This window comes from Mauremys mutica, chromosome 10 (genome assembly GCF_020497125.1).
Source record: "Mauremys mutica isolate MM-2020 ecotype Southern chromosome 10, ASM2049712v1, whole genome shotgun sequence".
In the NCBI taxonomy this organism is placed as follows: domain Eukaryota; kingdom Metazoa; phylum Chordata; order Testudines; family Geoemydidae; genus Mauremys; species Mauremys mutica.
In genome coordinates, this window is record NC_059081.1 from 86,601,914 (window position 1) to 86,625,300 (window position 23,387).

A 23,387-nucleotide genomic window follows, 5' to 3' on the forward strand; every position below is an offset into this window, starting at 1 on the left:
TCTCTGCCACCACTCCCGGGGGAAGTCGTTCTACAGCTGCCATGTTCTGTGGGTGCAGGCTGAGCCCTGCCTGGGCTAAGGCCTGGGGGGGGGGAATTCCGCTTTTAGAGTCCCCTGACTCCCCCCAGGCCTCCCCAGGGGGTTTCTGATCCAGCCCTATGCAGCGAAGGAAAAGGGAAGCGGTTCTAAGCGGTGCCGTACCTGGCATGGGCAATGAGAATGGCCGAGAGCTGCTGTGTGACGAAGGCCACGTTCGCCTGGGCCTGGGGTCTCCTGATGGACGCTTGGCAGAGACTGAGCAGAACCCGAACATGCTGCTGTTCCAAGCGCCAGTGATGCTGCCCTGCACGGTTCCTCTTTACAAATCAATCCTGCGCCCATGGCACTGCTCCCACCCCACTGCCAGTCTGACCTCGCAGCTAAGCACAAGCAGGGCTCTGAGCACAGACGCCTGGCGCAGCCTAAGACAAAGCAGTGGCTGGAAGAGCAGGCTGCTGCATCCTTTGAGATCTGTCCAGATCCAAATCCAAAGCAGCTGGGTACGACTGCATCAGACGTGGGGCTGGAGTGCATCGTCCAGAGCCCCTAATTCAGTGGGAAGGTGCCGCATTCGGGGCTAGCTGTGCAGCTCCGCAGTGCAGGGTTAAACCTGAGTCAGTGAAAGGAGTCAGTGGGGTTTGCACGGTCCCAACTGGATATTCGTGCACAACACACCGATTGACACGCCTGCCAGGTGCTGCTCAAGACAGGCGAGGCTGCAGCAGCCGGAGCCGTCAGCGCTGACGCACAGCAGCAGATCAGCAGGAGGGCAGGGTGCCCAGCTAGCCCCTTCTCTGGCCCGGGACAGCAGCTTGGCACTTTCACCACGAGGTGCAAAATTCCACTCTCGTCCCGGCTCGAGGCTTTGCCAGCTGCCACCTCTCCCTCCCCCTGGCCGTCCTTGGCCAGTCTGCCCCAGAGAGGGAGGCTGGGCAGACTGGAAGAGGGTTCTCTTTAAAGAAGCTTGCACAGTATTTCCCCCAGGGCAGTAGGGAAGGAGAGCTCCCTACACATGGCTTGTCATAGGGCACAGCACGGAGCTCCCTGCAATCCCTCCTCAGTCTTGCCTCCAGATTCACAAGTCAGGGCCCCTAATGTCATGAGACTGGCTGAAAAATCATGTGCTTTTAAAGAGATAAACCACTGGGATTCCTTTGCTTTTCTTCTGCTTCCTCGGCCTGCAGGGGTCCTGCTTTCCAACCTTGCTCTACAGATTGATTTTTAAACAAGTCACTTTCCAGTCCATGTAAGTTGAGATCCCCCAGTCACCTGACTTGTGGAGCTGGAGCTTTCGGAAAACAACATGGCGAGACTCACGACTAAATCGCAAGTATTGGCAACTCTGCGTGACCCGCAGTAACCTGCATGACTTGCCGATCGCCAAACACTGGGACTAGGATTAGGTCGACAGAGAGGGAGTGAGAGGTAATATCTGTTATTGGGCCAACTTCTGTTGGGGAAAGAGAAGCTTCCAAGCTGCCCAGGGCTCACTGGCAGGTCTGCAGACAGACACGTTGCACTTTCTGTGCTAGCAATAGTAGTTGAGGCTGGAGTTTTAACACTTCACAAGCAGAACGTGCTCCAAGTACTGGGATCCGCAGCAAGCAGCATCTGCCTCTCACCCCACAGGGTGGTCCCGCCCCATCACACGGCCTCTTTGCACCCTACTCTCCAGCTCGGTGTTACTAGTTCATTTCAGTACAGCCAGTGCGAGCCAAGTCTCCACGGGAAACCATACAGTTCTGCTGTGCTGCCCGCCCAGTCCCAGGGAATGCCCAGTGCCACAGGGCAGGATTTCTGAAGGGTGGGGAGTTTGGCTCTGGGGGGTCGGCTCGTGAGCAGTTAGTTCCTGGATTTGGATTCCAAGCCCTGCCAGGTCCCGTGGGGGTTTAGAATCCAGGGTTTAGGTTCAGTGCCATCTCCATTGGGATGAGGAGAAGGGAGAGAGGCTGAGCATGGCTGTACTGCACACACGTACCTGCCTGTGGAGAGCCCTCAGCCAGACAGGCAAAGTGCGGGGGGGGATGGAAATTGGGGCACAGCCCCTTTCTCTGCCCCCGCCGGGGTATTGCTGTTCCCCACCCACCTACTACCGTGCGGCGCGCAAGGTACAGAGCCGTTTGGTGTTATTTTTACCTGTTTGGCAGGGCAGTTCCGGGCAGACGATCTGTGGATCTGAAACGAGAACAAAGGAGCAGCTAGTGAGATGGTGCTGCCCCGACTCAGCAGCAGGCCAGGCCTCTTGCTCCGTGGTGGGCGAGGACACACACGGGGGTGGGTGCTGCCCATGGGGATCTGCTCTCCGGTTGGGGAAGAGCCAGCTGTGCTGATCTGCATTAGGGACATGTGCTCTTCACTGTAACTGACCCAACTACATGCATTGTCACCCGGTGGTACCGCACTGTGTGCTGCATACAACTGACCAACTCGCACCCCAGCCCCAGCCTAGCGCAGTGACTGAGCCAGGGTGGCAGGTGCAGACCTGGGCAGAGGACGTCCTCCATCTTGTCAATGAATTCCTCAGCCACCAGCTCTGAGAAGAGCTTCATTTTCTGGACGTGCTGCTGGTCGTTGCATGCAATGGAGTGCAGGGTCTCATCCTGGTCTGGCTGGTTGAACATGTCTCCGATGCCGATGGCGTTGACGATCACGTCTCCCTGGCAGAAGGCCCGGAGGTTGTTGTCATCGTCTCGCGGATCGTGGCGCCCGTCTGTGATCACCACGGCAAACACACGGGCTTTCTCTCGCTTACTCTCCTTGATGAGCTTGTTGTAGGCAAACTGCAGGGCGGAGGGTGTCCAGGTGCCCCCGGCGATCCACTCCAGACGCTTCACCGCCTCCTTGAAGTTGGACAGCGAGTTGATGCGCTCGTCGTTGAGCTGGATGGCCTCGAACGTCCCCTCGTGACTGTACTGCACCACCCCGACCCGGGCACCTGCAGGGAGACAGATGGTCACACCCCACCATCCTCACTCCTGTGGCACCCTCCACCAGCTAATTGGGGTGTGTTCCCTACACAGGGCACACATTGGCATCATACTATACATGCCAAACTGTCTGGGGAGGGCACCATCGCTCAGGACCGCTGCATGGCAGCATCACATGTGACATCATGACACTGCCACGCTGCATCATGCATGCCAATGACTTGCACCAGTGACAAGCACTGAAAGACAGAATCGTTTCACATGGTCAAAGTGCTGACACGGTGTTACAAAATAACACACAATTCCAGTTCTCTCAGGCTCTGAACAATAGAAAACAACCCGTTTTTTTGTATAGAACAATCCCTAATACAATAATAATCTAACCCCTCTATCCCTTATTGCTGTTCTAAAACACAAATCTCTAATACGAAGCTCAGAGCACCCCAAATCATATTGCCTTACAGACTGAAATGCTCCTAAGGAGCTGCGCTCTGTGACAGCTGACCCGTCTCTCCCAGGTTGCTGATCGCAAGTGGGAACACTTCCTTAAATCTTACATGTAAACATTCCCTTTACAATCAACACACACACATTCATCTTCATTAACCTACGCGGGCACACACACTCCCACCGCCCTCCGCGCCGTGCTAGTGTGGCCTGGCAGACTCACTCCACTTGCTGACTCGTTCTCTCTCTCTGCCTCCCTCTGCTGCTGATGTCAATGGGCCACCCAGCAAGCTTCTTGCTTCTCTCCTGTCAGCGCCCAGCCTCCCGACGCCTTTGGCTGCCCACTGCCACGCTGACTTTTCTACTCTCCTGTCAGAACTGTCTAGGCACCTTTGCCAATCTCCCTCCTGCGCGTGCCAACAGTCCCAGCAGTCCCACCAATTTCCATCACCTCAGAGTTAGGAGCTGCTGACCTTTCCCCACCGATTGTACTGTGACCTTTAACCTGCATGTCATGGTGGAGTGACTCCTGCTCATTTAACATGGGAGCCAGGGACACAGAATGGGGTGCCGCCCCTTGAAAAGGGCTGCCCCAAGCACATGCTTGGAACGCTGGTGCCTAGAGCCGGCCCTGCTTAGGGCAGGGGGTTAAGAGGTGGGGGTCCAAGGGCCCCATCTGTCTCTCCCTCAGCCCCCACCATTGCTCACCCGCACCCCTCACCTGTCTCTGACTTGGGGTCCTTGGCGATGGAGCCCAGGCGGCTGACCACGTTGATGACAAAGTTCTTCTCCAGGGAGAAGTTGGTGTAGCCGATGCTTTCGGAGCTGTCTATGACAAACACGATGTCCAGGGCACCACAGCGCTTCTCGCAGTCTGGGGATGGGAGAGAGGAGCGGATCACAGGGGGACAAGGCCAGCAGGGCCTGCCCAGGCCGCAGGGAGGGTCTCCACCACATGCCATCCCACCCGAAGGAAAGTGAAGCCATCCACAGGCAGCTGGGCACCTCTGGGAGGAAACTAAGCTGATGCTCTGTGGCACGTGGCTGGATGCTCATTAGCCTTATCTGAGTTTGCAGAGCTGAGTGATTTATCCAGCCCTTTACCCACCCAGCTCAGCAGGGACTCAGTCCCTGTCCCTGGCAGGGGAAGGCTGTGACTGGCTGCGACCCACCATTCCCTGATGTCTGTCTGTGGCACCTCTGCTGGGCTGTCTCACACCACCTGGGCAGCTTCGCCGCCGCGATGGCGGAGCATGCAGGGCAGCGAGCAGCGGAGGCTCAGGCCCAGCAGGGGCGTGGTTATTTCCCTGGGTCTGAGCAGTGGGTTCTGTGTTCTGCTGGCAATTCCATCGCCCCAACGGGCAGGGCACGCTCAGCACAGACGGTGCCAACGGGCAGCAGCTGTGCGTGCGGACGATACTGTCTGAGCAAACCCATGAGAGTCCTGCTCTGCCCCAACCCTGAGGCCGTCAGTGGCACCCGGGGGAGAGCTGGCCCTCTCCTCGGGGCAAGGGCTTCCACGTACGACTTCCTGCTACCACCACAGGCGCGGAGGGGGATGACTGGGGAGGGACCCCCAAGGGACACGCAACATGCTCCGGGTTCAGAGCCGAGCTGCTCAGCACTGACCGAGCCCCCAAAGAGAAGAGCATTGGACTGACCGCAGCAGCCGCAGGTTTCTCTCACGTAGGTCATCACATCGCATTCCTGCCAGCAAAACACACGGAGCAGAGCGCTGGTGAGTGCCAGCCTGCCTGGAGGGTGGGAGTGCCCTCACCATTCCCGGCCTGCGACACAGCTTCCCTTCCGCATTCCCTCCCTCAGACCCACACCGCTCTCCTGCTGCTCTGTGCTATGGGGTGAGTCTAGCCAGAGCCGCACCCTGGCACCAAGAGCAGGATCTGCCTCAGTCCCACTCAGCATGCTGCAGGGGAACCCTCCCTGGGTGGGCGTCCTCCCCCCGCCCCCCAGCTGTATCCGTGGGAGGTAATTAGGAGCCTGTTTCTACTTACGGTCAGGCCAGGATCTCCGGGTGGGCCCGGGTCCCCCTGTAAGAAGAACACAGCTGTGTCATGCCCTTTCCTGGACTCACCTTTGGGATCTCGTCACAGCTGCCTGCTGGGGCTGGCCTCACGCAGGCGCTGGCAGGCAGGGGAATGGTAACAGCCCCAGAGCGGGCCCACAAGGGAGCAGGTGAGGAGGGGAGGCCCTACCAGGGCTTCCTCAGCCTAGCTGTGCAAGCACGCGTAAGATGGAGGGAGAAAGGGAGCAGCTGGGCGCAACCGATCTGACAGTGCCGCGGTACGGTACCTCGTCGCCCTTTTTCCCTGATTCACCTCTGGGGCCGGGTTGGCCGGGTGGGGGGAGGTCGCCCTGGCAGGAAGAGAAAAGGAATGAGTTTGACAGGCATGACATGGGTGATACTGCTGAAGTAAGAGCCCCCCTCCCCCCTGCCCTGGCCAGCAACACCCCAGCTGAGTCCCCCAAGGGCATTGCCTCTCCTGCTGGACACTAGCTCCTAGCCACAGGAGCGGCTGTGCTGTACTCAGGCAGATCTCACTGCAAATACTGTGTTCCTGGTATGGGGGCCACGTAGGCAACCCGTCCAGCATCCAGCCACATGCAGGATGTGCTCTGGTCTTGCAAGTGGCATGGCCCATAAGCTTCCAGTTTATCCCCCAGCCAGAAATCTGAACCAGACTGTGATCCCAGCTACACTCCCAGTGTAAAGAGACTGGCATTGCCCCGGCTGGGGAGCAGTAGCAATGCCAGGTGGGAGCTCTCTGGACCTTTAACCTGGCTCTCACACCCAGGCGCTCAGAGGCTAGACGTGCAGAACAGCAGGGTCCGTATGTCGGCCCCACGGCAGGAAAGCAGGGCCTGGATATGGGAGCGGCACTGACAGTGTACTTACAACTTCCCCTTTGTCTCCTTTCCTCCCGGGATCGCCTTTCGGTCCCGGGTCACCCCGTCCACCCTGTTCAAAGGAGGGAGAGAGATGTGATGGCAGCCCAGAGCGTGTGCCGGGAAAGCTGCCCTGCCCTTAGACAGGCTGATCGCCTGTCCCAGAAACACAGTCTGCGCACAGGTCGCCTGTCGTCAAGGAGCCCCGGGCGTGGGGAAGAGGAAATGGGATTTCTGCAGCCGTCTGGCTTTCCCAGCCATTCATTTCAGAGCGGGGAGGCTTTATGAAACATCAGGTTACTACTCTGAAAACACGTGCCTGGAAGAGCTCCAGGGCCAGGTGTGTCAACGGGAGAGCTTGGTGATCCTGTGCACGGGACTAACTACTACTGGAAGTTAGACAGGTTTGTGCCAGGGCAATGCTAGGGTTGGAAGACAGTTATTTCTCACCATCCTCCCTGGACTGCGTGTGCTGAGAGAGGGCAGCGCCCTATGTCTGTGGGTACACACATCGCTAAATCCAACCAAATGGACCAGGGTCCTGCACAGCCTCCCCTGGGACCAATGGGGCTGCTTGTAGGACACAGGTCACCAGACCCCCAGGTTAGTGCCCCCTGGGATCAACAGAGCTGCTGGCGGGTCACAGGTCGGCCATGCCCATCAGTGCAGGGTTCCTCTGTCACTCATTGACAGGCCAGGAACTAACTGCTTAGCTCAGTGGTTAATACGATAACCTCATAAATACAGCGCCCCCCACCCCCCACACACACACCCCGTACCTCTGGACCAGGAGGCCCCTTCTCGCCTTTGTCGCCCTGGGAACAGACAGGAGTTAGCTTCAGTTTTGTGCTGGACTGAAATTTACTGCACATGTGCCCAGAGACAACGGTGATGGGCACATTTCAAAATAATACCCCAATATACTTGTGGCCTGGTTTTAGGAGGGGGTTGAGCCCCTGCAACTCCCCTGGACTTCTGTGGGGACTGCAGGGCCCCAGCACCTCTGACAGCCCAGCCAGAAGAGCCCACTGGAGTCAGTGGGAGGCTTTCCACAGTCGCAGGGGCTCTGGCTCTGGCCCTGACGCCCCACAAAACGAGTGGCTGGCTGCTGTAAGCAGAGGGTAAGATTGCCCGGCCGAATTGTGGTGGGAACACATATCACTGCACTGCTCCACACCCCGCACAGCTGGCTCAGGCTGGGATAATCCGCAGGCAGCTATTTAACACACAGACCAGTCAGTCTCCTATTCAATGCAGCGGGGGTGTTCAGAGCAGGCGGCTCTGGTACCAGACCTGCATTCCTCACACCACCTTTATCCATCAGGGAGGCGTGGATACGTAGCACGCAAACCCTGGTTTATCACACTGAATTCGAAGGGGTGTGAGGGAACCTGACCCTCCAACAGGACTATTCTGCTCCTACTTATTCAGGGGAGCAAGAATGCTTCATCCTGACAATGGAACCCTCCTGCCAGCCTCTCACCGCTCCTTCCGTGCCTGCCCCTCTGCTGCAGGGGAACGATTCCCCACTGGTTTCATCTGTGCTATCGCTGGGACAGCAGCTTTTCCCTTTCTCCGGATCTGGCTCCAACAAGGCTTCCTCCCAAAACCTCCCTCCTCTGCTTCTCTCCAACGGCTCAGCCGGGAGAGCTGGGATTTCCCCTGCACAGCCGGCTGTAGCCATAGCAGCTAGTGTGCCGGGCATGAATGTGCTTAGCCACTGGGCCAATAGGGCCCATAGCCAGGGGTCCTGGCCAATTGGGGGCCCCCAGAAAAATGGGCGCTCCTGTGCCCGGCGCTCCTGCCAGACAGCTGGGGAAGCCCCTGCGACCCAACCTCGTTTCCCCAGCAGGAGTGCGGAGGGGAGCCTGGGAGGGACTGCAAGCAGAAGGGGTGGGGAGGGCCCCCCCACTTGCTCTGAACCAGGGCCCCACAAAAGCTTAATTTGCCTCTGCCTGAGCCATACGTACCCCAAGTCCTCTGGGGCCAGGGTAGCTGAAGCCAGGTCTGCCTCGGTCTCCCTTTGGGGGAAGAGAGAACGGTTCAGTGAAGCCGGAACGTTAAAACGCAGCGCGTGCTGAGCTAGCGACGTCAGTGAGGCGGCGAGTTTCTCTTCTCTAGAAGACATACCCGCAATCTCTGCGTTTGGGTCACTGGCTTAGCTAGCTGCTGCTGGGCGCTGGAGCACTCCAGAAGGAGCATCCTGGCTTGTAAGGCAGAGGAATGGGGCTAAGAGAAACCATGGACAGCAATGACTTCAGCACAGGACTCTGCACCAACAGCACCAGCCTTCCAGAAACAGCAGGGCTGCCTGACGGGAGGACAGTTTGGACAGGGAGGCGGCGTGGGCCTGGACACTTCCCCCAGGTGTGACCAGCGTGGCTTTGGCCAGGGGAAGGACTAAGCTGCCACGGCTGGAGGGGGCAGGTGAGAACTCAGACTGGGTCGTAGAGGTGCAGACTGAGGTGGGGGCATTCACTGCCCCCATGGAGTACACAGGTGAAGCCGCTGGTCCTTTCTATTGCACTGGACGTACGTCTAGACTTTACCTTTGGTCCTGGGGGCCCTGAGTTTCCCCTTGGGCCCATGTCGCCTGGGTCCCCACGAGATCCCTGCAAGACAGTGTAGGAGAGAGCAGGATAAGCAGAGGACACTGATCGCACACTGGGCCAGGGGATGGTGCTGTGGACGGCTTGGGGGATACGGGGGGTTAAAGTAACACAGAACAATTCCACATTTCAATTGCTGCTCGCGTCCCCGCAGGGCCCATGCGCCTAACTCTTCTGGCATTAATGGGCTCCAGGGGGAAACCACCCCTGCCACCAAGTGACGCTGGGATTAACCACAAACTAAACCAGGGCACAAAGGGGCAGCTCTGGCCAAGTGACCAGAAAGTCAGGCCTGAGAGAGGCAGTGCAGCCTAGTGGACCGAGCAGAGCAGCAGGAGCCACTGAACGGGCCCTGGATTCTGACCCTGGCTTTGACACCAATTTGCGGGGCAAGTCCCTGTGCCCATCTGTAAAACATGCTGGCCCCACTGCTGGGAGGTGGGAAGGGTGAGCAGACGTTCGTATCATTCTTTGTAAATCCTGGGGGCTGTTATCAAAGTCACTCACTAGTCCGCAATCACCGGGAAACTTACAGGCCTGCCTGGCTCTCCCACGACACCCTGCGGGCCTCGGGGCCCCGGCAGTCCTCGGTCGCCCTTGGGGAACAAAGCAAGGAGACAGGTCACCACACTGTGAGCAGACAGGCACACACCAGCTCTCAGCATCTAATGGGCAGTGCAGAGCGTACGCAGCACCGTCAGGGCAGGTGCCACTGGCAGCAGGGCACTGGATGGGTGGGGGGTCAACCAGGGCACCCGGGCAGTCCTAGGCTCCCATCTGGGCACCTCGGAGTGGGGAACCCTTTGCTGTTAGGATCCCCTCTCCCAGGGGAAGCCTCTTGCTGGTGCAGATTGCCCGAGAGATGCTCTCCTGGCACTGGACTATCTCACGGCAGAGCCATCTGCCTGAGCACTCAGTGCGATGTTCCCTTCCCCGGCCCACACTGCAGGAGCGGGACAAAGTGCTCAGCATTCGAACTCTGCTCCCCGGGCAGGGCTATGCTACCGGGGAAGGCCTAGCTCAGCGTTCCTGCCAGGTGCGGTGCCAGTGGGCCTCTTCCCCACTTCCTCTGCTTCGGGCCACCCCCTGGCTGGCTCTCTGGGGGCTCCTTCCCAGCTGACCCCTCCCGGGCAGCCACAAGCACAGGAGGGGCAGCAGGTGGCCAGGCGTTCTCATGTTTGTGGCATCGTGGAAAGGGAGAGAAGGTTTAAAGAAACCTCTCTCCAGCACCCAGATTACAGGGACGTGGCTGTGGGTATGGGGGAGAGGGAAATGTGGCTTCCCACACCAGACTCTGATCTCCTCAGGGCTGGGAGACCTGCCTGCATGACTGTGCAGGGCATCTGGACGGATTCCAGCCCTCCTGTGTGATGGAGGTCGGCACGAGGGGACACGTAGCAGGCAGGCTCGGCTCTCGCACAGCCATGGGGTTGGCGAGAGGGGCCGGCCGGGGGCTCGGAGGAAGGGCACATGCGCTGCAGTCGGAACTGGGGGGGCGGATATTCCTCACGCTTCGTGGAGACAGCTCAGGGGGCGATCCGGGGCTGGGGAGAGCGACAATGGCCATTCCCTCTGCTGCCTGCCTCGAGCCTGTAATCCGTGCTTACCCTTGCTCCTTTGCTGCCGACTTCTCCAGCCAGGCCCCGGGGGCCTTCGGGGCCGGGGTCTCCCTGTTGGCGGAAAAAGGTCGTAAGATACACTCGCCGTCCGGCGCTGCCCTTGGGCCGTGTCTCAGCTGCCGAGGGCCCCCAGCCTCAGGCGCCACCTCAGGAGAGGCCCACGCCCAGTCCCTTTCTTTGGGGTGGGTGTTGCAAGGGCAAGGTGTCCTCAGCCACCCTCACAGCCTGGAGCGTCCATCACTGCCCTCTCTCCGTCCCCTCAGCCCTGGGTCAGGCCCCCAGACTCCAGGTGGAGCAGGACCCCCTCGCCAGCTGCTCCTGCGTCTGCTAGCGGGGTCGCTAGAATGGTTTGGGCATTCCTCTACCAGAGCCCACCACAGACCCCCTCCACGACTGTGTGGGGGTGGACGGACGGCTCTGTCTCTCAGGGTATGGATCCGAAAGCAGCCCACGCCCACGCCTCCCTCCGGAGCTGCCCCTTTCTCTGAGCTGAGCTTGGCGAGCCCGGCTCAGCCCCTGCACTCAGCACCCTCGCCTCCTGACTGTCCGACTGGCAGGAGCAAGCGTGTCCCAGCCAAGCCCGGCCTGCCTTGGCTGCCCCCCGGGGCCGCAGGAGGGGAGACTGGGGCCATAGGTGGCTTGGTAGCATCTCGCTCTCAGCCCGGCTGCTGTGCACGTCATCCCCTGCACTCACCTTCTCCCCCTTGGTCCCAGTGGATCCTGGGCTGCCTTTTGTCCCGGGGTCCCCGCGACGACCCTGCGCACACAGACACCAAGCAGAGAGACGGGACTCAGTTAACCTGCTGCGGCTTTGTCCCCCCTGCGATTCACTCCTCCTTCCTCTCCCTGGGCAGCGCGTGGCCCCGGGACGGGAGCACAGAGCACTCAAGGCCTCCTTGTGCTGCGCTGCCCCGTGGGGTGAAGCGCTTGGGTGTGTTGCTAAGCAAGAGCCGAACATTTTCTTAGGAGAGTCATCACAACGCAGCTCCCACCGGGATACAAATGGTTAATTCCCTTCTGCTAAACACAGGGCTTTAGTTCAAGCTTGACTTTGTCTAGCGTCAGCTTCCAGCCGTTGGAACTCGTCTACTGACTCCACCAGATCGACTCCGATTTACCTCCCGCCGGGGAGCCGGCCTGGCATCTCCAAAGGGAGCTGTGCCGATTTACCCCCCGCTGGGGAGCCGGCCTGGCGGCCCCAAAGGGAGCTGTGCCGATTTACCCCCCGCTGGGGAGCCGGCCTGGCGTCCCCAAAGGGAGCTGTGCCAATTTACCCCCCCGCCGGGGAGCCGGCCTGGCGTCCCCAAAGGGAGCTGTGCCGATTTACCCCCCCGCCGGGGAGCCGGCCTGGCGTCCCCAAAGGGAGCTGTGCCGATTTACCCCCCCGTCGGGGAGCCGGCCTGGCGGCCCCAAAGGGAGCTGTGCCGATTTACCCCCCGCCGGGGAGCCGGCCTGGCGGCCCCAAAGGGAGCTGTGCCGATTTACCCCCCGCGCCGGGGAGCCGGCCTGGCGTCCCCAAAGGAGCTGTGCCGATTTACCCCCCGCTGGGGAGCCGGCCTGGCGGCCCCAAAGGGAGCTGTGCCGATTTACCCCCCGCTGGGGAGCCGGCCTGGCGTCTCCAAAGGGAGCTGTGCCGATTTACCCCCGACCGGGGAGCCGGCCTGGCGTCTCCAAAGGGAGCTGTGCCAATTTACCCCCCCGCCGGGGAGCCGGCCTGGCGTCTCCAAAGGGAGCTGTGCCAATTTACGCCCCCGCCGGGGAGCCGGCCTGGCGTCCCCAAAGGAGCTGTGCCGATTTACCCCCCGCCGGGGAGCCGGCCTGGCGGCCCCAAAGGAGCTGTGCCGATTTACCCCCCGCCGGGGAGCCGGCCTGGCGTCTCCAAAGGGAGCTGTGCCGATTTACCCCCCACCGGGGAGCCGGCCTGGCGTCTCCAAAGGGAGCTGTGCCGATTTACCCCCCACCGGGGAGCCGGCCTGGCATCTCCAAAGGGAGCTGTGCCGATTTACCCCCCACCGGGGAGCCGGCCTGGCGGCCCCAAAGGGAGCTGTGCCGATTTACCCCCCGCCGGGGAGCCGGCCTGGCGGCCCCAAAGGGAGCTGTGCCGATTTACCCCCGACCGGGGAGCCGGCCCACAGTCTTGCACAGTCCATTTCTGCTCTTAGTATTGTGTCGCCTGCAAGCACAGCTTTCGGGGAGCTGGGGAGGGGGCAGCTGAGGAGAGAGGTGATTTGGGCCTGGGGGTAGCACACTAGCTGGGTGTTTCTGTTAAAATGATCAGAAGGAATTAGTTAACAATGTGGACTTTAACTGGGTTTGCAGAATCAATGCAGGTGAATGCGGCCAGTCCCACCTCCCTCTGACCTATTGTTTCAGGCTGGCTGCAGACTCAGGCAGACCTCTCTCTTCAGGTTTCCAAGGTTTCCTTTGCAATCAAGATGGCTAAAGAAAGTGTCTTCCATCCCAGTTCTCACTGCGACAGACAAGGGCCTGTGGGGGCCCCTAGGCGTGCTGCGAGCGGGGCCGGCAGGGGATGCCAGGCCTTGCCAGCTCACTGCAGGAATGCGGCTTTGCTGCCTTTCCTGTGGGGACAGTCAGGGAGCCTGCCGGGTGCCGGGATCACCCGCTGCCAGGTGTGTACAGCGTGCAGGGATGGGGAGCCCCTCAGGATCTCACCGGCTCTCCTTTGGGTCCAACAGGTCCCGGGCTGCCTTTGCCTCCCTTGGCACCAGGGCTCCCGGGGGCTCCGTTGTTTCCTGTAGATCCCTTTGCAAAGAAAGGAAATAGTCAGCAGGGGTCACCCTGCCTCCCTGCTCCGCCCACACATCCCCCAGCCACCCCCTCCCCACCCAGCCACCCACACGCTGCCCAGCCCTCCCCCTGCCCCCGGCTCCAGCCTCAGCACAGTGCAGTGCAGGGGGCTTGGGCTCCTAGGGGCTTGGCTCCCCCTCCTGCCAGACCCTCCTGTCCCTGACCCTGACCAGGGAGCCCAGGGACTGTGACCGGCCACTGGGGAGGAGCTCCTGGCCCTTTGCCCCCCAGCCCAGGCACCCCTGCAGCAGCTGCGCCCTGTGCAATCTGAGTCATTTACTGGAGGAACACTGAGGCACTGACCTGAGCGAGGGGGCAGGACCTCAGCTACTGCTGTGAGCTGTTAGTCCCTACGGTTTGTGAGGCAAAAGCTCCTGCCACAGCTGCCAGTGCCAACCAGTGGTGAGCAGTGGGGTTACTGCTGGGAAGGCTGCATCGGGGGCTGGGAATGAGGAGGACGGATGCAAAGCAAGGGGTTTTCTGGAGAGGCGGATCCTGCATGGTCGCCTGTGCCAGGAAGCAGAGATTCCAGCCCCCCGGCCCATGCCTGGCCACAGGGGCGCAGCCCCCACCTCCCCCAGCTCTGCCATGCACCTGGCCCCAGGCACTCTTTGAAATCCCACCACTCCCCGCTGTAACTTCCAATTCGTTTGTCTAGGGGTTGTGCAGCACAGTCCAGATTTCCCTTTCCACTACAGCAGCGCTGCTACCATATCTCCCAGTGACTCGACTAGCCACTGCCACTGCTCCTGCTCCAAGCCCCCCGGTGAGTGCAGGAGGTGTCGCCCTCGGGGTCACCTGGGGCACTGGCAGGCACGTGCATGTCCCCTGCAGTGGTACAGCTCACACCTGCCATGGGGCAGACAGCAGCTCCCGGAGTGGCTGGGCCTGGCCCGTGTGTTTGAGCTGCAGCCATGGCAGCAGTGCTGTACGCTGCAGTTGTCCCATGACCACTGGGTCTGTGAGTGTTTTTATCTGTGGCCCCAGAGTATCGCAGATGGGTTCCAGAGGGAGGGGCCTGTTCCCAGCTTGGCGGGGAACCTACCTTGTTTCCCTTTTCTCCTGGAGGTCCTGGAGGTCCATTGCGGCCGGGGCGGCCAAGTTCTCCCTGAAACAGCAAGAGAACAATGGTCACAAGCGACAGCACCGCCCTGTTCCCCAGGGGTCCCGGCCGCGGCTCGGGGCTGATCTGTGCCAGTGGGGGGGGGGGTGAGTAACCTGAACTCCACCCTCCCCGAGAGTGAAGTGGGAAGCGCCATCCACCTGCACTTACCCTGGACTGTGGGGCCATCACACTCCCGGCTCTGGGAGGAGTGCAGCCTCCCCGTGGGCACCAGCTCGGTGTGCTCACATGAGAGCCTCGGTCAGGGCATCTCTTCTGACCAGTTAATCACTTTAAACAATGGTCAGGATAGGGATCAACATTTGGGGAAAGAGATTACATGCTCTCCTGATGAAGAATACGTCCTAAGTACAATTACTGATGCATTGCAATCCTTAAGATTGGGAAAAGTTCCTGACCTACTTAAAGATGAGCAATTGTTAAACTGGTACTGTCCCAAGTGTTTTCAAAAGCTGGAAAAGGAACGGTCCATTTGTTTGGAGTCGTGCCAGCTTTTGTCCTTATTTTAGGTGGCCTGCAGTATAAATGCAACAAACCCAAGCCAAAACCTAGACAGACACCTCGACAGGCACCGCGTGGTGAGGAACATGAATACGTATACATGGTGCCCATTCTAGGTACATACCAAAATCTGCCCAGGTATGAAACTGGCGTTGAAACTGTCCCCACAAATACTAAATCCTATCTATGTGAAGGGGTTCATTGGTGCAAACCACCCCGTCAAAGGGGGAGGTGTAGCCCCAAGGATTAACCTGCTTGCTTGCAGAGATCTGTCTTTTCTTATAAGTTTAATATTTGATGTATTGTAATAGGTTTATAGATTTATATTAAAAATAAGTTTGGCTGTAATGCAAGAGACCCACAGACCAAAAACCTGTATGTTAAGTTAAGGCAAAGTTAGCATATCTATATCCTGTGGCCTACGTTTATTACCCAACCAGACAAAGCACCCACGCCTATGGCTAAGGCCTTTACCTGAAGGATGGCAGAGGGGGATTTTCAAAGTTGTACCCACAGACTTAACAAGGACACCACACGTGCGCACGTACCTGTCAGCTATACGCACATACATACTAGCCTATGGGGTAAGTGTACTCTGACATTTCTGTGGGGGAGGAATGAAATTTGGGTATAAGAGGAAGGATTTCCGGCATTTATGCCTCTAAAAAGGCAATCCACCTCGCTATTGGGGTCGATCTATCTACTCTGCATTGTCTCCATCTTCAACTACGTACCAATGCGACCCATCTACGATGGCTATTAACTAGTAATAGGCCGCACTTAGTTTCTTTTCAAACTTTAAGGGGGCTAGACTAAGCTCGGTTTCCCTAAAGCTTTATTTTCCGTTTAGTTTTTATTTAGTTAAGTTAGAGAGTAAACAGCTTTGACAGCTCTTCGCATTCATTTCCTCTGCACAGCCCTGCAAGAGGTGGGAGATCGGAACCGCCAGAGGTGAGGTCCTGTGTCTTCCAACACCAGGTTATCAAAACAGGGTGTGAGTATTGACCAAAGGTTGTAGCACATAATATTGTATTACCATATGTAGGTCTTAAATAACTGTGATACAGTTAGAATTTTGTAATTCTGTTTGACCATTTCATTAATTTTAATAAAAAGTCTTTATGACTATATCTGTCTCAGTGTGAGCTTCCTGTCACACCCCGAGGGTCCCTTTATAAACTCTGTGAAGCCTGATTCGGGACAAGAAATTTATCGTCTGATCAAACAGATTGGCAAGCCACAAACCCCTACTATTAATATTTGTAATTAATCAATATTATTAATTACAAATAATTAAATAAAATGAAATTAAGTTGATACATTACATCAGCATTAACACACCCCAAATCAGGCTACAGACCTGAGCTAGGCCAGCTCAGAACAGGGGGTGTGTGTGTGTCTGGGGGGGCGGGTGTTTCTTACCACCTCACAGGGAGACAGGCAGGACTCCAAACAAGCCACCCCCGCCTGTCCTCTCCAGCTCAGCTGGAGTCTCTCCCATGCGCCATCTAGTGGCTGTGTCACACAACTGCTGCAGCAGCGCCGCACTCTCCAACGGCCTTCGGAAACTCGCCATCGATCGCCACAGTTGTACTGCTGTGAACTCCACACTCACACACACACGCAACCTCCTATTCGGACAGTTACCCAGAGGGGACAAACAAGGGCTGGGGGAGCACAGGTGCCTTTCACACAGGGTAAAGGAAGCAGTGAAACTGAGCAGCACATTCTCAGGGGAAGTTTCCCACTTTCTCTGCGCTGCTCCATTCCCCACTGGGCTGTGTTCACCACGGGCAGAACTGGGCACTGCTCCGCTGATGGATACAGCTGGGACCCGGGGGGTTTAGCTCTCCCGCTTGGTGCTCGGCCCAGACTCTGCCACTCTGCTCTCTGCTTTGGACTTCACGTACCTTTACGCCTTCGTCTCCTGGTTCTCCTTGATTTCCTGCATCTCCTGGGTAACCATCAGGGCCCTGGGGAGGGAGAGGACAAAGACCTGTCTGCCTGCAGCCATAACAGCGCGTCGCTCTCCGCCTCCCCTAGAAAATCACTGTGCAGTGAGAGCAGCTTCAGATACAAGAATGGCCTCAACTTGCTGCTAGTGGGAACAAAACAGAGGCCAGCTCTCATCTCCTTGCTGCTCCCTTTGTGCGCTGGCAGGAGACCGTGGCGTGCGATCCACGCTGCGCTCTCGGGCACGGCCCAGCACTGGGCAGCGTGACAGCTGGGCAGGGAGACTCACTGCTCCCAATGCAGCTCCGCGGCTACAGGTAAGGCCAGGCTAAGCTGCCCTGCTATGGCGAACCGCACCTTGGCTGATTCCTACCTTGTCCCCAGGGTCTCCCTTGCAGCCAGGGGCTCCAATCCGTCCCAGCCGGCCCTGCAGAGGTTACAACAGAAAGAGGGGAGAGAAAACCTGAGAGTCAGGGGGAAAGAATTAGGAGTTTCTGGTCTAGCGCAGTAAAGAATTGAACCCCGAAGCTAATCACAAGGCTCTGGCCCAAGGAGGCCAGATAGAGAGGGACTGCAAATATCAACCTTAAACAAAAAGCAGAGCACAGCCCGGGGCGTGTTTGGTGAAACGCCTGGCAGGCGGCAGTGACGCCCTGCAGGTGGTGCGGGGAGGCAGCTTCAGCACCCTGGAGGGGGCACGGGAACGATGCCCTGCCTATGTATCAAGGCCCTTTTCCGCGCTGGGCTCTGTGGGTGCTGAGGTCCCCGCAGTGCCCAGAGGAGGTATAGAAGGGAGGGCTGAAGGCTGGTCTGGTCTGTGGAAGCAATGAAGGTGTTTTGGCAGGTACGGGAGAGGGACGGATCCTGCCCACCCCCAGGAAAGAATTCTCTGATATTTTCCTGTATTTCACTTTCATCCATGGCAACAGCTTCTCTCCAGCCTCAGGCATCGGGAGCCGACCAGAACACTGGAGCTGGGCTGGGCACGGCTTGTCCCTTGCGTGGCGTTACCTTCTGTCCATCGGTGCCGTTCCTTCCTGCCAAACCAGTTGCCCCCTGGGACCAAAGGAAAAGAAGTAATTATCTTGCTAGAGACTCTCTGAGGCTCTAAGCTGGGATAGGTGCCACATGAAAGGTGCCTTCTTACCTTCCGGCCGTCGCCTCCAAACTCGCCCTGCGGAGAAAGGGGACAAAGCGTAATCAGCTCTGGGTACACTGCACCGCTCACCCTTCCCTGTGTCCTAGCTGCCCCCTCCCGGCACCTTTCTGCTCATGAAGGGTTTGCAAGCAGATCACCAAGTTCTCAGATTTGTTCATTACGGGGAAGGATTCCGTTACATCCTCGCAGCACCCCCTCCTCGCTCCTGCAGGCACAGACACGGGGCACTTTGTTGTCAATGTGCCACGCGCTGGGCCAGATCCTCAGCTGGCGAAAACTGGCATATCTGCATTGACTTTGTGGGAACTACCCTGGCCTACACCAGTACTGGTCTGGCCACCTGATGCTTAGTTGCATAAATCACATGATACTGTTTCTGCTCCCACATAGGATGATTTATGTAATTTACCAACATACTTCAGTTTCAAATACTGCCTTTGAATATACAACTCTGAGTGCATTGTGGATGAGCATTCAGTGGTGGGAGTCTGAAATGCGCCTTCCATGTAGTAAAGGTAGCACAGTTAAAGCACAGCCCTGTGGGGGAGAGGCCACAAACATGGAGAGACGCCCACAGTCAAGCTCCACTATGAACAAAACCCTTGTAGAATATTCCTCCTCATTTTCCCAGCTACTGCTACCATTGTTCCCAGACCCGCCTCTAAACATGCGCTAGAAACACGCTCCTGTGGAAATGCCTCGCTGGCCCATTGCACGGTGCTCAGACCAGGAGCAGGGGCTCTTTCTTACCTTCTCTCCTTTCAGACCAGGAATACCCTAGGGCAAGAAAAAACACAAAAACCTTTGTTAGTGTCTGTGGGTGGGGGAAGTGAAGGGCTCTGGGCAGGCAGGCAAGGGGACTCAGAGATGCAGAAGGTAGGAGAGGGCCAGCTAGAGTGAGAGAGAGACAGGCCGAGATCCCCAGCACTCCACACTGCTTGGTGCAGACACAGAACAGCAGTGTCTGGACCCTGATAGAGCTTGCAGCCCGTGGGTGCTGAGGGCCAGCAGCCATCAGACCCGGCCCCTTTGGACACATGTTCATTCCCACCCAACGAACACGCAGTGCCCTCCAGGAACACGGAGACTCTGCCTGTTTTGTAACGCTCTGCGCTGACAGGCAGTGTCACTCTCCAGGCTGGTCCCTGCCATGCCCCTCCTCGGGGCTAACCTGCAGCACCACTCAAGCATCGCCTGGCGCAGTGGTGGGCGGGACGGACCTGACTGCTGAGTGGAATGGGGGCCAGGAGCACGTAACACTCCTGATGTGCTCCAGGAGCTGCCCTGGCTCCCCATCTGCTTCCAGGTTCCATGCCGGGTGACTGTTCCCCAAGCTCTTCCGGGGTCTTAGGGACCTCCCTTAGGGACCATCCACTGGCTCGAGCGTCCTCAAGCGGCACGGCGCTGATGTGCAGTGGCTAGAGCCTGGCCTATCTGGCAAAGGGCCCTGGCGGAGGAACGCTCTCTGGCTGGGAGCCTGCCTGCTTGCTGACCTGCAGGAGGCAGTGCAAGGGGCACCCGTTTGGCCAAGCAGCTACTTGAGGCTGCAGCCTCCCTGCATGTCTGCGGTGGGCTGGGGTAGTGCAAGGGCAGGGGCCGTCTGTCCTGCCCACGGCAGACAGCCGACAGGAAGCCTTGTTATAACAGTGTCTTGCACCCAGCTGTCACGATGCTGCAGGCCAAAATTCAGCTGAATAGATTCCCTTCAGCAAAAGCCTCCTCTCTCGTGGACGGATCCAGAGTCCCGGGGAGCCGTGTGCCCTCCCCCAGCCCCATGGCCTCACAGCGGCGCTGGAAGTCGCGCACCAGGCTGGCAGCTGCACAGCACACACGTGCACACGCACCACTGCTGAATCCGAACCAGAATGCAGGCAGACAGCTCAGCCACCGGCGCAGGATTCGTTACCTTGGGACCAGGGTATCCGATGGGACCTTCAATACCTGGGTCACCCTTCAAGAAAGAAGATATGCGAGTTAGTCCAAAGTCAGTCCGTCTCCAGCTGACCCCGCATGGGGCTGCTCGCCAGCAGGCAGAAGGGGGATTTGGCACCACTCACCCGTCGCCCTTTGAGCCCAGGACCTCCTGGTTCACCCATGTTCCCCTTTGCACCCTGCAAATAAAGCACACAAAGGAAACCGTGACTTTTCATTCGGGGTCAGCCGAAGGCACCATGTCCTGGCCCCTCTCCCTCGGCAGAGCAGGCCCAGAGTGGAGTGGGCTATGCTCAGCGCTGAGGAGTGCAGGAGATGGACAACCAGAGGGACTGACACACAGTATGGACTCAGAGCTCTGCTTTGTGGGGAGGAGACTAAGCAGCCCAGCTGGGCGTGTGACAGCTGCCCGTCACTGAGTGTCCTAGCCTAGCTGGCTGGGGCTGCCCTGCCCTGTCCTGGGGAGAACAGCGTGCAGAGGGAGGGGCACTGGCCAGGCACCCCGGCAGTGGGGGAGGGGAAGATGAAAGGGGCACCCGGGGAGAGAGGGAGAATCCGGGTCACCACGGGAGCCGGGCCTGGGGCAGCCTGTGGCTGTGGTTAGGAGTGAGGCTAGAGCCCGGGTGGCAGGCGTGGTTACTGGGATTGGGGAGAGGTCCCCGGTTCCTTTGGTCTCCAGCATAGCAAGAGTGGGGTGGTGCTGGGTTTGCGACGCCGCAGGGGACGGGTTTTCCTGCACCTCGCTCTGCTCCAGGCTGTGCATCTGTGTGAGGTGAGGGGAGCCCGGCTGCAGCTGTGGGGTTTGCAGCCTGCAGGTCAGCAAAGGCAATGACAGCCTGGGTCATCGCCCAGTTCCCAAGCCCAGCCCAGGCTAAGGACTCAACCAGCCCCTCCTCCCCACCAGGCATGTGTCACTCACCTTCTGCCCCCGGTAGCCCTTGGGCCCAGGTGGGCCTGTGATCTCCAGGCAGCTCATCTTGTAGCACTGAAATAAACCAGATTAAACATGAGGCACGTGGCACGACGCGTGGGGAAAGCCAGGTGGAGAACCAGGCCAGGACAACAGAGGTAATGGAAACAACCGGCAGCCTTTAGGGACCTTCAGAAGCCTCATTCTCAGTGCCCAGGAGCTGATCTCGCTGTGCCCACTGGCTCCCCAACCCTGATATTCTATGATTCTACGATTCTAAGGCTGAGACTGCGCTGCTCTGTGTATGGACCCTGCCCTCTGCAGCCAGCCTGGAGTTTCAGGCTTGAATCATAGAAGATCAGGGTTGGAAGGGACCTCAGGAGGTCATCTAGTCCAACCCCCTGCTCAAAGAAGGACCAACCCCAACTAAATTATCCCAGCCAGGGCTTTGTCAAACCTTAAAAACCTCTAAGGTAACCTATTCCAGTGCTTCACCACCCTCCTAGTGAAATAGTTTTTCCTAATATCTAACCTAAACCTCCCACACTGCAACTTGAGACCATTGCTCCTTGTTCTGTCATCTGCTACCACTGAGAACAGTCTAGATCCACCCTCTTTGGAACCCCCTTTCAGGTAGTTGAAGGCAGCTATCAAATCCCCCCTCATCCTTCTCTTCTGCAGACTAAACAATCCCAGTTCCCTCAGCCTCTCCTCATAAGTCATGTGCCCCAGCCCCCTAATCATTTTTGTTGCCCTCTGCTGGACTCTTTTCAATTTTTCCACATTTTTCTTGTAGTGTGGGGCCCAAAACTGGACACCGTACTCCAGATGAGGCCTCACCAATGTCGAATAGAGGGGAATGATCACATCCCTCGATCTGCTGGCAATGCTCCTACTTATACAGCCCAAAATGCCGTTAGCCTTCTTGGTAACAAGGGGCTGGGCTGGGCACACACTGCGGGAACATTGAGGCTGGGATGCGGACACTGCCCAGTGTCGGTCTAGCTCCCCTCCCATAGGCCTTGGGGGAATACCCCCATTTGCTCTGATGGGATCAGAGTGGGGCCACCAGGCAGCGTGGTGGAAAATCCCACCCTAGACTTCAGAAGGGGAACCGGCCAGGAGCCCCCAAATCCTGGTCTGGCTGGGGGCAGCCCCGGGGAGCAGGGGCGGTTACCGCTTAGCCTTAACGGCGCTCTGGCCTGGTTGGGTTTAAAGAGCATCTCCGTGCAGTTCTTTGGGGCCTAGTGCACCTGGAGCTCTCCTGCCCGTCTGTGTGGGCGGATAAACGGACAACAGGCGTGCAGGTGAGGCTAGACACCAACTGAAACATTCGCTTCCCTCCGAAGTACAGGACGCCGCCGAGACCCCTTTGCACATTTTTGCTCCTTTCTCCTCAGCAGGCCTGGGGACTAATCAACCAACGCTGTAATGGCCGTTGCTGGTGTCTATGGTCTGGGTCTGCTGCTGCCCTCTGCTCTGGGCAGAATATTTGGGGCTATGGTCTCAGCCAGCTCTTCTCATGAAAAACTGCCACAAAGGGCCTGGGGATTTTGCCTGAGGAAGGTGGGCAGGAAAACGCCATGTTCTCCCCTAGAGGTCCAAGGTGACACGAAGTGAATTAATGGAGGGGCTGCACAGCCTGTGTTATTGGAACAAAGATCTCCATGTGCGCAGTTCCAGCTGAGAGCTGGGCTGTCTCTACAGCATGGATGCAGCCACCGATTTGCTCCAGTAGGCCGAAGGGGTCTTTATGAGAGGCATAAAAGCCAGCTAAGGTACTTAAATACTATCCACACCCACAGAGCTGAGCCCCTCGAGAGTTTGATATTAAAGAAGTTGAACAAATAAAGAAGTGAGAAAGATCTTGGTTCGAGTTGGCCTGGGCATTGAATCATTAAGTTCTTTCGCTCCCCAAAGCAGATCAATAAAACAAACTATTACGGTGGAATAAATGGCCTCATGGGAGCAGTGTCTGCCTCTTCCGTCTGATGGCGATTTTGCAGCCTCCAGGGCAGTGATGCAGGCTGCTAGGTTCTGCTGCTGTTTTCTAACCCAGAATTTCATATCTGTGTATATTTCCTTCCAGCCTGAAGGAGCCAGAAACACTTCACAAAACTTTATATAGGCAGAAATCACTATGCCTAGCACTGTAATGCAGCCACCTCTGGGGACACAGCAGCTGTTTATTTATACTTAGCAAAACTAACCTGGGATTTAGGGCAGGAACTCAGGATCCTGCTGTTTCATCTTAACTAAAAGGCAACATGACCTCGTCCCTGACCCCACACTGAGTTCCACATGGGTGCAGGGTCCAGCTGCCTGGAGCTCAGTGCAGGATCGGGGTTACTCATCTGCGGTACAATCCAATTTCATTGGAGTGAGCAAGCTGCGTGAAGGTGCTGTTCACTCACCTCTCCATAGGCTTCATGTTTCTGTGAGAGAGAGAGAGAGAG

General features: G+C 58.0%; 1 protein-coding gene across 2 annotated transcripts in view; it reads right to left on the reverse strand.

The window, feature by feature from the left end:
• COL6A2 (collagen type VI alpha 2 chain) overlaps positions 1-23,387 on the reverse strand; it is a 50,316-nt gene that overhangs the window by 13,384 nt on the left and 13,545 nt on the right. For both annotated transcript variants that reach the window (XM_045033032.1, XM_045033034.1), the window contains exons 4-27: positions 23,346-23,366; positions 20,941-21,006; positions 20,147-20,200; positions 19,996-20,040; positions 18,840-18,866; positions 18,078-18,104; positions 17,942-17,986; positions 17,304-17,357; positions 16,888-16,950; positions 14,399-14,461; positions 13,219-13,308; positions 11,240-11,302; positions 10,534-10,596; positions 9,460-9,522; positions 8,867-8,929; positions 8,288-8,338; positions 7,097-7,132; positions 6,328-6,390; positions 5,724-5,786; positions 5,426-5,461; positions 5,075-5,120; positions 4,135-4,287; positions 2,522-2,974; positions 2,176-2,214 (exon numbers count right to left, since the gene is read on the reverse strand). In XM_045033032.1, the coding sequence (XP_044888967.1) occupies positions 2,176-2,214; positions 2,522-2,974; positions 4,135-4,287; positions 5,075-5,120; positions 5,426-5,461; positions 5,724-5,786; positions 6,328-6,390; positions 7,097-7,132; positions 8,288-8,338; positions 8,867-8,929; positions 9,460-9,522; positions 10,534-10,596; positions 11,240-11,302; positions 13,219-13,308; positions 14,399-14,461; positions 16,888-16,950; positions 17,304-17,357; positions 17,942-17,986; positions 18,078-18,104; positions 18,840-18,866; positions 19,996-20,040; positions 20,147-20,200; positions 20,941-21,006; positions 23,346-23,366 (1,747 nt within the window). The remainder of the gene's footprint in view (positions 1-2,175; positions 2,215-2,521; positions 2,975-4,134; positions 4,288-5,074; positions 5,121-5,425; positions 5,462-5,723; positions 5,787-6,327; positions 6,391-7,096; positions 7,133-8,287; positions 8,339-8,866; positions 8,930-9,459; positions 9,523-10,533; positions 10,597-11,239; positions 11,303-13,218; positions 13,309-14,398; positions 14,462-16,887; positions 16,951-17,303; positions 17,358-17,941; positions 17,987-18,077; positions 18,105-18,839; positions 18,867-19,995; positions 20,041-20,146; positions 20,201-20,940; positions 21,007-23,345; positions 23,367-23,387) is intronic.